The following is a 13,529-nucleotide window of genomic DNA, read 5'->3' on the forward strand; positions in this document are numbered from 1 at the left end:
TGTGTAGTTTGCACATGGAACTTAATGAAATGATTAATCTGTACCAGATGGGTAATAACTCTATTTAGAAGGAAGGAAAGAGACATCATTATAACTTTTGAAGATTTGAATTTGAATCTAATTAGTCTTAACACTCATTAGTTCATATCCTTGTACAAGCTATCTAATCTTTTTGAATCTTAGGCTCCTCATTGATAAAAAGGAAGGTAATAGTGATACTATGTCACAAACATTTAATTTGATAAGAAAATGAAGTAACGTGAAATAAGCAGGTCACTGTGCCTAACATATGATATATTTAATGATCAACCAATTGTTGAAAAACAAAACCAAAATCAAAAGAGAATGACAATGAAGGTCCAGGATACTACACTTCAGTCACATTTTAAAGTGGTAGCATAGGGTCTTTTTTTTTTTTTTTAATCCATACAAATATGGATGGGCCACCCTGCTATGCCCAAAGCCAGAGACTTCAAATATATTAAACTCTGTGAACCAGAGGCATTTAATCCACCAAGTAATTTACAGAGAACCCTTCTCAGGAGGTTCTGTTTAAGGCTTGTCTTACAAAATATCCTGGAGGAATAACCACCTGATTTATTTCTAAATGAGCAGTATCAAAATTGTTATACTCATGCAGGTAGAGTGAAATCCTCATTTTGCATTGGTTAAAAAGCTGGACATGGTAGTCACAGAATACAAAGCTCCAGTTTTCAAGAATGTGCTTAACCATACTCATTCTATCTTTGAAGACACTACTCTACAATGCTGATGGGTAACAATTCATTGTTATCTACAAACATCCAAAAATGAACAGAGCTTTATGAAACTAAGTGAACTTTTAAAACAGTCTTTTAAGCATGCAAATATTCAAGTTCTAAACTTACCCTAAAGAGCCATCATTATGACTTACACAGAGATAGGTGCAATGGCATTCAGCAGTATTGGTAGTTCAAAGAGAAGTAGTTTGATGGTAACTTAAGAGTTCAAAAGGTTTTTCAAAAAATCAAAAGAAAACCTTTCCAAAGAAGCTAAGTTTTAAGGGTCAGTCTTCTGAAATACCTATATAATTATCCTAGAGAGCCAAAAGAAGTGGTTTCTGTAATACCAGACTGTCACCACTTTCTCTTCCCTGTCCCTAAGTACTGAACTTTTTATTAAAGCCATAATCTGTGATGGAACCTAACTTCGGTGCCACTTCAATGTGGAACATGTGGTCATCAAAGAAGATGTGAGGCCGGATCTTCACCAAGATGGGACTTTTGGGGCCTCCAGCAAGGAAAAGAGCTTCGTCTATCTCTAGACCCCAGCGTCGAAGGGTCTTCAGCACACGGGCTCCTGAACTGGCTGCACTCCTAGCTGTAACCAGGTAGGTCCTGATAGGACAAAGTAACCGTTCATTTTTGGCATAGAACTTCTTTTGCAGTCTGCCTAAATCTTCCAGAAAGCCTTTTAGGGGACCCTGTAAAAGGAACATATATCACAGCTGTGATACAATGAGCCAAAGAAAGTGAGTGCTGAAAAGCAGAGACTTATAAGATACAATACAAATGATACAGCATGACATGCTTATGAAGCTGATGGCAAAATGCTAAAACTTGATATGTATTCATATGAATATGTTTTCTGATATGGAATCATCCTTGCATTCCTGGAATGAGCCTTAAATGACCGTATGATTTAACATCTAAACCTGTATACTTTAAGTATGAAAGAATATTCTATAAATAATTAAACCAGTACAACAGACATGAATTATCCATGGTAAGCTAGAATACAGGGTCACTCTAAATAAAATCTAATTAATTACCAAAGCACTACTCTTTTAATTTGCTTTTTGTGAATTGTGCATTTTAACTTCATAAAGTATACTCTTGTCTAGTTTAATGCTGTCTGGCTTGAATCTAACTGTGTCTTTCATTTTTAACCTTTCCAAACACTTAGTTTTAATATCGCTTGTATAGAGCCTATAACTGGATTTTGCTATATGATACAATCTGAAATCTTATTTTTAAAAACAATAGATATGTTTTCGTTCATTGACATTTATTCATATTACATATATACTTGAGATTGTTTCTGTCTTGTGATTTTTATTGCATTTTCCATGTTTTAAAGATTTTAAAGGATTGTTCAACAATTTGTGTCTTTCTTCTTTGTAGTTGTGTATCCGTGGTTCTCTGACATTTAAGGTTTGCATTACTTCCTTCTATCAATTACAACTATAACCTTCTATAGTACCCTCAGTCCTCTATTAAAAAAAATTCCAGATCTACTCTCTTTTTTTTAAAGTTTTGGTATAACTTTTTTACATTATTATTATACTTTAAGTTCAGAATGTGCAGTTTCGTTACATAGGTATACACATGCCATGGTGGTTTGCTGCATCCATCCCATCATCTACATTAGGTATTTCTCCTAACGTTATCCTTCCCCAATCCCCCTACCCCCTGCTATCCCTTCTCTAGGCCCCCGACCCCCAACAGGCCCTGGTGTGTGATGTTCCACTCCCTGTGTTCCATGTGTTCTCATTGTTCAACACCCATTTATGAGTGAGAACATGCAGTGTTTGGTTTTCTGTTCTTGTGTCAGTTTGCTGAGAATGATGGTTTCCAGATTCATTCATGTCCCCGCAAAGGACATGAACTCATCTATTTTTATGATTGCATAGTATTCCATGGTGTATATGTGCCACATTTTCTTTATCCAGTCTATCACTGATGGGCATTTGGGTTGGTTTCAAGTCTCTGCTATTGTAAACAGTGCCTCAATAAAATACATGTGCACATGTCTTTATAATAGAATGATATATAATCCTTTGGGTATATACCCAGTAATGGGATTGCTAGGTCAAATGGTACTTCTATTTCTAGATCCTTGAGGAATTGCCACACTATTTTCCACAATTGTTGAACTAATTTACACTCCCACCAACAATGTAATAGCGTTTCTATTTCTCCATATCCTCTCCAGCATCTGTTGTCTCCAGATTTTTTAATGATTGCCATCCTAACTGGCATGAGATGGCATCTCAGTACAGTTTTGATTTGCATTTCTCTAATGACCGGTGATGATGATGAGCTTTTTTCATATATTTGTGGGCTACATAAATGTCTTCTTTTGAAAAGTGTCTGTTCATAGACTTTGACCACTTTTTGATGGGGTTGTTTTTTTCTTGTAAATTTGTTTAAGTTCTTTGTAGATTCTGGATATTAGCCCTTTGTCAGATGGGTAGATTGCAAAAATTTTTCATATTCTGTTGATTGCTGGTTCACTCTAATGATAGTTTCTTTGCTGTGCAGAAGCTCTTAAGTTTAATTAGTTCCCATTTGTCTATTTTGGCTTTTGTTGCCATTGCTTTTGATGTTTTAGTCATGAAGTCCTTGCCTATGCCTATGTCCTGAATGGTATGCCTAGGTTTTCTTCTAGGCTTTTTATGGTGTTAGGTCTTCTGTTTAAATCTTTAATCCATCTGGAGTTAATTTTTGTATAAGGGGTAAGGAAGGGATCCAGTTTCAGCCTTCTGATAAGGAACTTCAGCAAAGTCTCAGGATACAAAATCAATGTGCAATAATCACAGGCCAGGTGCGGTGGCTCACACCTGTAATCCCAGCACTTTGGGAGGCTGAGGCGGGTGGATCATGAGCTCAAGAGATCGAGACCATCCCGGTCAACATGGTGAAACCCCGTCTCTACTAAAAATACAAAAAATTAGCTGGGCATGGTGGCGCGTGCCTGTAAGCCCAGCTACTCGGGAGGCTGAGGCAGGAGAATTGCCTGAACCCAGGAGGCGGAGGTTGTGGTGAGCCGAGATCGCGCCATTGCACTCCAGCCTGGGTAACAAGAGCGAAACTCTGTCTCAAAAAAAAAAACAAAAAAAAAAACACAAGTATTCCTATACAGCAATAACAGACACTAACAACAGAGAGCCAAATCATGAGTGAACTCTCATTCACAATTGCTACAAAGAGAAAAAAATACCTAGGAATACAACTAACAAGGGATGTCAAGGACCCCTTCAAGGAGAACTACAAATCACTGCTCAAGGAAATAAGAGAGGACACAAATAGATGGAAAAACATTCCATGCTCATGGTTAGGAAGAATCAAAATCATGAAAATGGCCATACTGCCCAAAGTAATTTATAGATTTGGAGCTATCCCCATCAAGCCACCACTGACTTACTTCACAGAATTGGAAAAAAACACCTTAAACTTCATTTAGAACCAAAAAGGAGCCCACATAGCCAAGACAATTCTAAGCAAAAAAAACCAAACAAACAAAAAACCCAAAGCTGTAGGCATCATGCTACCTAACTTCAAACTATACTACAAGACTACAGTAATCAAAACAGTATGGTACTGATACCAAAACAGATATAGACCAATGGAACCGAATGGATCTATTATTCTTTATAATGAGAAATAATGAAAGCAGGGTGTTTCTTCAATGTCTCTCTAGTCATCTATTTCTTCTCCACCATCTAATTTTAGTCATTTATTTACTCTTCCTTTGTGTTTATTTACTTTTGAATTATTAAATTTTGTTTGATTTCTGTTTATCAAGTTGACATTTCATCCTTTGATTGGCTATTGTAACTGAAGATTCCAGCATACTTCTTCCATAGACCTTCTTTCCCCATATTTTTTCATTTTTTGTTACTTATATAATTTTTACGTCATACAAATTTGTTCATTTGCACAGTTTTAATTTTAATCCTATGGTTAAATATATTTTATGACTGTTTGTGCCTTTGTGCTTCTAGTCCTCTGCATGTTGGCCAAAATTTGCCCTGTAGTACCTATTTTCTCAAAAATATCTTATGGTAATAATCCCTGAGAATATAGCATATTCTCAACTGTATATCTGTTTCCTCTGTCCTTGAATAAACTTTTGGCTGGATATAGAACCCATGATTTATATGTAAGATCTCTCCAACAAGATCTTATAAGTACTGCTTCACTGTCTTTTGCTTTTTAGGGCTGCTCTTGAGAAGTTTGAGGGCATCTTGAGTCCCATTCCACCTCTTCCACCACTTATATGAGTAGGCAGCCCAAATAATTATTTCTTCATTTGAAAGTCCAGTAATTTCAGTAGGCCATGTCTCAGTTATGATCATATTCTACACCTCTATCACACAATATGGACTAGTAATCTTTAACATTTTAATCATTTAATATATACATTAAAATATTTTGATAATTTAGTAGTTTTTAAATTTATGTTTTTACATTAATTTGCATATTTATATTTAACATCACTCCCCCTCCACAACATGATTTTAAAGTTTTTCTTCAGGGATTCTACTTAGGCATATGCTGGGTCTTCTTTATCTGTTATCTATTTTTGTCATTTTTCTATATGAAATTACATTTTTAATTATTCTTATTTACAGGATTCTATAATTTCACATTTTATTATCTCTTCTCCTTGATTATTGCATTTTTACTTTATGATCTTGCTTTAAGTTTTTAAAAGTCATGACAAATGTTCAGTCATAATTATCTGTATTGTGTCAACTCTTTCTTGAAAGAGCTCTTCACTGTTAATAGATTTTGTTCATTTTTTATCTGCCTTTTTCTCATGGTATCTTTGAATATCATCAATGCCAGTTCTCTTTTTATTACTTATACTGAAGTAGATTGGTTTTTCCTGGGACAATTGGTGGGTTTCTAGGGGAAAGTCAAAGGTAGTATTTGAAGACTGACTTGTTTTCATGATTCAAAGACTCCCTTCTTTGCTGTCATGGAAACAAATTGTTTTCGTAAACATGACTTATTGAGTAATCATTTGCTTAAATTTTCTTTAAGGCTCATATATTATAAAAAAACAAGTAAATTTACTTTCTCACAGTAGAATCCATACATATAGGTGAAAAAATTGGCACTTTTTTTTTGACAACAGCAGCAAACTGGCAGTGACTGTTGACAGGAGCCACCCTCATTGCAGTTTGTCTTTGAAACACAGAGGGGCACAGTTTCCCTTGCTATTTTTAGATGATTTCCAATGGAAGAAATAGAGAATGCTGAGTTGATGTCACCACATTCAAACCAGGTATCCATCTCATTCTCTTTTACTTCTATTTTGGGGTATGTTTTATAATTTATATATTTGCACGGTAGTACAGCATATAATTTATCAATAAAAATATAAAAATATTAGGGAAAGTTACAAACAACAAATACTAGGGAAAGACTGTTACTTCCACCCCAATAACAAGAAAACTCCAGACAACCTAAAAAAAGAACTTTTTCTGAGCCCATCAGAGACCTGCAATTGCAGGGTAACCAACTAGCATGAAAACTAGGGGAAAACAGGCATCTTAAAGAAGACATGGAGTGCAAGAACTGGATACCTTTGGTAGAGTGTTGTAGAAAGTTATACCAGATATCATACAAGCAAGTACAAGCAATTCAAGTAATTTTAAAAAGAGATTGACAAAGAACTAGGTGGACCAATGAGAGAACAAAGAAGCCCTGCACAGCCACAGAAGTACACTCTTTTAGGCTTTTCTTCGTGGACTTCACTAGATGCTGATGAGAAAGACTGCAGGCAGTGGAGTGAGAGAAGAAAGCCATCCCCTGGTGGTACAGGCACAGAGGAGGGGAACAGGCCACTGGGAGCAAAGACTAAAACTCCCCCTAGTTGCTTATAACCTCAGGAACAAAGACCCTAGACTGCTAATAGGGCTTCAAACACTGTTAACCTCTAGGTTATGAGTAAAGATCCACTGTTACTAGGAAAAGGGGACAGAAAAAAATATTCTACCTTTGGGAGGATAAGAAACTATCAAGGACTGGAACCATTAGATATTGCCTATCACTGGGCCATGGCAAGAGCCAGGATAATGTTCATCCTTAAACCCAAGGGAGATAGAAGAAATAGCTGGGAAGGGGTAAGAATGGGGAGACCTTCTTTGCAGCAGACACGCAGGGAAGGCCTAATGCTGAAAGTAGACTAGAAATCTTGAGGAAAACTTTCTGGCAAGCCAGTTTGTACCCTAAGAATAGAGTTGATACCAGACAAATTTGGATCCTGTGGGGCCATGAAGATAACCATAGCAACCACAAAACCTAAAACAAGTTTAACTTCTGATTTGATTGATTCAATCTATCACAATAATTGCTAATCCCACAGTAAAACAGAACAAAATAAAAAGAACAATCTACTTGCAGGAAAAATTAAAAGAACTAGACTTAGTAATGACCCAGGTGTCATAAATATAACAGGGGGAATTGAAAATAACTGTGATTAATATCTTTAAATGTCTACTTTAAAAGTGGATACCATACATGAATAGACTAGCAATTTTGGCAAAGAGATTAAAATGATAAGAGAGTTGAATGGAAATGGTAATAAAAATTACTATATAGAGATAAAGAATGCCTAATGGATATATCAGTACATTCAACACAGCTTAAGAAAGAATGAGTGAACTTGAAGACAGGTCTATAGCAATTGCCCAACCTGAAAAGACAGAAAGAGAAAAAAAGCGTGGGGAAAAAAGAGCAGAGCATTGAAATGCTGTGGGACACACACACACACACACACACACATACACCCATACACCCATATTCAAACCAAAGGAAATATAGACAATTATGAAGGCAGCCAGAGAAAAATAGGTAACAGTACATAGGACCAAAGATATAAAATTCATGACATTTGTCATCAAAATCTATGCAAGTGAGAAGACAATGGAAGAACATCTTTAAAGTGCTAGAAGAAAAACATAGTAACCCTAGAATAGTATATTCAGTAAAAATAAAATATTGTTTTTAAAAATAAATAAAATGAAAACTTTTTAGGCAAAGAAAATCAGAGTATTCAGTACCAGTAGATTTGTACTATGTGAAATGTTAAATAAAACAAAAGATCTCCTGGCAGAAGGAATATAACAGAGAGAAACCTGATCTACACCAAGAAAGGAAGATCTCTGAAAATGATTACATGAAGATGAATACAAAATACGTGTTTTTGCCTCGTCCTTATTTACTAGGAGGTATTTAATTATGAAAAACAGAAATAGTAGTGGGAAAGGAAAATAAATCTTGCAGCCCCCAAGTCACTAAGCTAAAGGGAAAAGTCAAGCCTGGAACAGCTTAGAGCCATCCTGCCTCCCATTCTATTCAGTCACCCCTGTGCTCACTGAGATAAATGCGTATCTGTTTGCCTCCTTTGGAGAGGCTAATCAGAAACTCAAACCCACTTGGAGTCTTCCCACCTTTGCTTCAAGCTGTTCTGCCTTTCCAGACCAAACCAATGTTTATATTACGTATGTTGATTGATGTCTCATGTATCCCTAAGATAAAACGAAACTGTGCTCTGACCACCTTGGGCACATGTCATCAGATCTTCCTGAAGCTATGTCATGGGTGCGCGTCCTCAACCTTGGCAAAATAAAATATCTAAATTAACTGAGACCTGTCTCAGATTTTCAACGTTCACAGTAGCAAAGCATAGGGAGTTTATTGCATAAATAAAATAAAAATATATGACAACAGTAGCACAAAACATGAGAGATAGAGTGTGGCAGTTCATTGTTGCAAGGTTCTTATGGTATATATGATGTGGTAGTGTATAACTGACAATAGATTGTGATTACTTAAGGTTGTATATTGTAAATACTAGAGTAACTAATAAAAAATTTTAAATAAAAAATTTTAAATGTCATAAGCCAATAGAGGAGATAATATGGAATTTAAAAAGACACAATAAATCCATAAGTAAATAGGGGAAAAAGAAAAGAAAAAGGGAACAAAGAACAGTTGGAACACACAGAAAAAACATAGGAGATAGTAGATTTTAATCCAACCTAAGCAATGATCACATTAAATTTAAATGTCCTAAAAATAGCAATTAAAACAACACAGAGATTACCAGATTGTATAAAATAGCAGCACGAACTATAATATCTATAAGAAAAATATAAATGCAATTTAAATATAAAGACATAAATAGGTTAAAAGTATAGAAAAATCATATCATACAAACATTAGTCCACAGAAAAGCTGGAGTGATTATATGAGTATCAGACAGATGCATATTACATAATGAAAATGTATTAGTGAATTAAGATTAATACGATATAATAATCCAATATGTGGGCTCCTAAAAACAGATTCAAACTACATGATGCAAAACTGATAAAGTTGAAAGGATAAATAAATTCTCAAATATATTTGGAGATTTTAACACTGCTTTCTCAATAGTAGATTTTAAACAGTAGACAGAAAATCACTGATAATATTAAAAACCCAAGCAAAATTACCTGAATTAATTTTATAATCTAATTGACGTTTAAGGAATACTCAGCCAATGACAGCAGAATATTCTTTTCAAATACACATGACATATTCATCAAGATAGACCATATTCTAGGCATAAAACATACCATAAAAATTTAAATAATTGAGATACAAAATATGTTTTCTTTTTTTTTTTTAATTGCATTTTAGGTTTTAGGGTACCTGTGAAAAACATGCAAGATTGTTGCATAGGTGCATACGTGGCAGTGTGATTTGCTGCCTTCCTCCCCTTCACCTATATGTGGCATTTCTCCCCATGCTATCTCTCCCCAACTCCCCACCCCCCACTGTCCCCCCAACTCCTCCCCAACAGACCCCAGTGTATAGTGCTCCCCTCCCTGTGTCCATGTGTTCCCATTGTTCAACACCCGTCTATGAGTGAGAACATGCGATGTTTGATTTTGTGTTCTTGTGTCAGTTTGCTGAGAATGATGGTTTCCAGGTTCATCCATGTCCCTACAAAGGATGCGAACTCATCGTTTTTGATGGCTGCAAAATATTCCATGGTGTATATGTGCCACATTTTTCCTGTCCAGTCTATCATCAATGGGCATTTGGGTTGGTTCCAGGTCTTTGCTATTGTAAACTGTGCTGCAGTGAACATTCATGTGCATGTGTCCTTATAGTAGAACGATTTATAATCCTTTGGATATATACCCAGTAATGGGATTGCTGGGTCAAATGGAATTTCTATTTCTAGGTCCTTGAGGAATCGCCACACTGTCTTCCACAATGGTTGAACTAATTTACACTCCCACCAACAGTGTAGAAGTGTTCCTATTTCTCCACATCCTCTCCAGCATCTGTTGTCTCCAGATTTTTTAATGATCGCCATTCTAACTGGCGTGAGATGGTATCTCAATGTAGTTATGATTTGCATTTCTCTAATGACCAGTGATGATGAGCATTTTTTCATATGCTTGTTGGCCTCATGTATGTCTTCTTTTGTAAAGTATCTGTTCATATCCTTCGCCCATTTTTGAATGGGCTTGTTTGCTTTTTTCTTGTAAATCTGTTTTAGTTCGTTGTAAATTCTGGATATCAGCCCTTTGTCAGATAGGTAGGCTGCAAAAATGTTTTCCCATTCTGTTGGTTGCTGATTCACTCTATTGACTGTTTCTTTCACTGTGCAGAAGCTGTGGAGTTTGATTAGGTCCCATTTGTCTATTTTGGCTTTTGTTGCCAATGCTTTTGGTGTTTTGGTCATGAAGTCCTTGCCTATGCCGATGTCCTGAATGGTTTTGCCTAGGTTTTCTTCTAGGGTTTTTATGGTGTTAGGTCTTATATTTAAGTCTTTAATCCATCTGGAGTTAATTTTAGTGTAAGGTGTCAGGAAGGGGTCCAGTTTCTGCTTTCTGCATATGGCTAGCCAGTTTTCCCAACACCACTTATTAAACAGGGAATCCTTTCCCCGTTGCGTGTTTTTATCAGGTTTGTCAAAGATCGGATGGTTGTAGATATGTTGTGTTGCCTGCGATGCCTCTGTTCTGTTCCATTGGTCTATATCTCTGTTTTGTTACCAGTACCATGCTGTTTTAATTACTGTAGCCTTGTAGTATAGTTTGACGTCCGGTAGTGTGATGCCTCCCGCTTTGTTCTTTTTGCTTAGAATTGACTTGGCTATGCAGGCTCTCTTTTGGTTCCATATAAAGTTTAAGGTGGTTTTTTCCAGTTCTGTGAAGAAGGTCATTGGTAGCTTGATGGGGATAGCGTTGAATCTGTAAATTAGTTTGGGCAGTATGGCCATTTTCATGATACTGATTCTTCCTAACCATGAACATGGAATGTTTCTCCATCTGTTTGTGTCCTCTCTTATTTCGTTGAGCAGTGGTTTGTAGTTCTCCTTGAAGAGGTCCTTTATGTTCCTTGTTAGTTGTATTCCTAGGTATTTTATTCTCTTTGTAGCAATTGTGAATGGCAGTTCGTTCTTGATTTGGCTCTCTTTAAGTCTGTTATTGGTGCATAGGAATGCTTGTGATTTTTGCACATTGATTTTGTATCCTGATACTTTGCTGAAGTTGCTTATCAGTTTCAGGAGATTTTGGGCTGAGATGATGGGGTCTTCTAGATATACAATCATGTCATCTGCAAATAGAGACAATTTGACTTCCTCCTTTCCTAATTGAATACCCTTTATTTCTTTTTCTTGCCTGATTGCTCTGGCTAGAACTTCCAGTACTATATTGAATAGGAGTGGTGAGAGAGGGCATCCTTGTCTAGTGCCAGATTTCAAAGGGAATGCTTCCAGTTTTTGCCCATTCAGTATGATATTGGCTGTCGGTTTGTCGTAAATAGCTTTTATTATTTTGAGATACGTTCCATCGGTACCTAGTTTATTTAGGGTTTTTAGCATAAAGGGCTGTTGAATTTTGTCGAAGGCCTTCTCTGCATCAATTGAGATAATCATATGTTTTTTGTCTTTGGTTCTGTTTATGTGGTGAATTACATTTATAGACTTGTGTATATTGAATCAGGCTTGCATCCCTGGGATGGATCCTACTTGATCATGGTGGATAAGGTTTTTGATGTGCTGTTGTAATTGGCTTGCCAGTATTTTATTGAAGATTTTTGCATCTATCTTCATCATGGATATTGGCCTGTAGTTTTCTTTTCTTGTTGAGTCTCTGCCAGGTTTTGGTATCAGGATGATGTTGGTCTCATAAAATGATTTGGGAAGGATTCCCTCTTTTTGGATTATTTGGAATAGTTTCAGAAGGAATGGTATCAGTTCCTCTTTGTATGTCTGGTAGAATTCTGCTGTGAACCCATCTGGACCTGGGCTTTTTTTGGGTGGCAGGCTCTTAATTGCTGCCTCGACTTCAGACCTTGTTATTGGTCTATTCAGGGTTTTGACTTCTTCCTGATTTAGTCTTGGGAGGAGGCAACTGTCCAGGAATTTATCCATTTCTTCCAGGTTTTCTAGTTTATGTGCATAGAGTTGTTTGTAATAATCTCTGATGATGGTTTGAATTTCTGTGGCATCTGTGGTGATATCCCCTTTATCATTTCTTATTGCATCTATTTGGTTATTCTCTCTTTTCTTTTTTATTAATCTGGCTAGTGGTCTGTCTATTTTGTTGATCTTTTCAAAACACCAGCTCCTGGATTTATTGATTTTTTGAAGGGTTTTTCATGTCTCTATCTCCTTCAATTCTGCTTTGATCTTAGTTATTTCTTGTCTTCTGCTAGGTTTTGAGTTTTTTTGATCTTGCTCGTCTAGCTCTTTCAATTTTGACGATAGGGTGTCAATTTTAGATCTCTCCTTTCTTCTCATGTGGGCACTTATTGCTATATATTTTCTTCCAGAGACTGCTTTAAATGTGTCCCAGAGATTTTGGTATGTGGTGTCTTTGTTCTCGTTGGTTTCGAAGAACATCTTTATTTCTGCCTTCATTTCATTGTTTATCCAGTCAACATTCAAGAGAAAGTTGTTCAGTTTCCATGAAGCTGTGCAGTTCTGGGTTGGTTTCTGAATTCTGAGTTCTAACTTGATTGCACTGTAGTCTGAGAGACTGTTTGTTATGGTTTCCATTCTTTTGCATTTGCTGAGGAGTGATTTACTTCCAATTATGTGGTCAATTTTAGAGTAGGTGTGATGTGGTGCTAAGAAGAATGTATATTCTGTGGATTTGGGGTGGAGAGTTCTGTCTATTAGGTTTGCTTGTTCCAGGTCAGAGTTCAAGTCCTGGATATCCTTGTTAATTTTCTGTCTTGTTGATCTGTCTAATATTGACAATGGTGTGTTGAAGTCTCCCACGATTATTGTGTGGGAGTCTAAGTCTCTTTGTAAGTCATTAAGAACTTGCCTTATGTATCTGGGTGATCCTGTATTAGGTGCATATATATTTAGGATCGTTAGTTCTTCTTGTTGCATTGATCCTTTTACCATTATGTAATGTCCTTCTTTGTCTCTTTTGATCTTTGTTGCTTTAAAGTCTATTTTATCAGAGATGAGAATTGCAACTCCTGCTTTTTTTGCTCTTCATTTGCTTGGTATATCTTCCTCCATCCCTTTGTTTTGAGCCTTTGTGTATCCTTGCATGTGAGATGGGTTTCCTGGATACAGCACACTGATGGGTTTTGGATTTTTATCCAATCTGCCAGTCTGTGTCTTTTGATTGGGGCATTTAGTCCATTTATGTTTAGGGTTAATATTGTTACGTGTGAATCTGATCCTGCCATTTTGATGCTTGCCAGCTGTTTTGCCCGTTGGTTGATGCA

The 13,529-nt window shown here is 36.3% G+C and overlaps 1 protein-coding gene and 1 long non-coding RNA gene across 7 annotated transcripts in view; one reads left to right on the plus strand and one right to left on the minus strand.

Annotated features, from left to right (window-relative positions):
* LOC135269656 (uncharacterized) overlaps positions 1 to 13,529 on the plus strand; it is a 227,175-nt gene that overhangs the window by 1,772 nt on the left and 211,874 nt on the right. For both annotated transcript variants that reach the window (XR_010337893.1, XR_010337892.1), the window contains exon 2: positions 1,164 to 1,369. This is a non-coding gene — a long non-coding RNA (uncharacterized LOC135269656). The remainder of the gene's footprint in view (positions 1 to 1,163; positions 1,370 to 13,529) is intronic.
* Positions 1,139 to 13,529, minus strand: part of NT5C1B (5'-nucleotidase, cytosolic IB) — a 34,565-nt gene continuing 22,174 nt past the window's right edge. For all 5 annotated transcript variants that reach the window (XM_012475104.2, XM_012475103.2, XM_012475102.2 and 2 more), the window contains one exon: positions 1,139 to 1,462. In XM_012475104.2, coding sequence (XP_012330527.2) covers positions 1,139 to 1,462 — 324 coding nt within the window. The remainder of the gene's footprint in view (positions 1,463 to 13,529) is intronic.

Source organism: Aotus nancymaae, unplaced genomic scaffold (assembly GCF_030222135.1).
Source record: "Aotus nancymaae isolate 86718 unplaced genomic scaffold, 86718_ANA_hifiasm-v0.15.2.pri h1tg000057l, whole genome shotgun sequence".
In the NCBI taxonomy this organism is placed as follows: Eukaryota; Metazoa; Chordata; class Mammalia; order Primates; family Aotidae; genus Aotus; species Aotus nancymaae.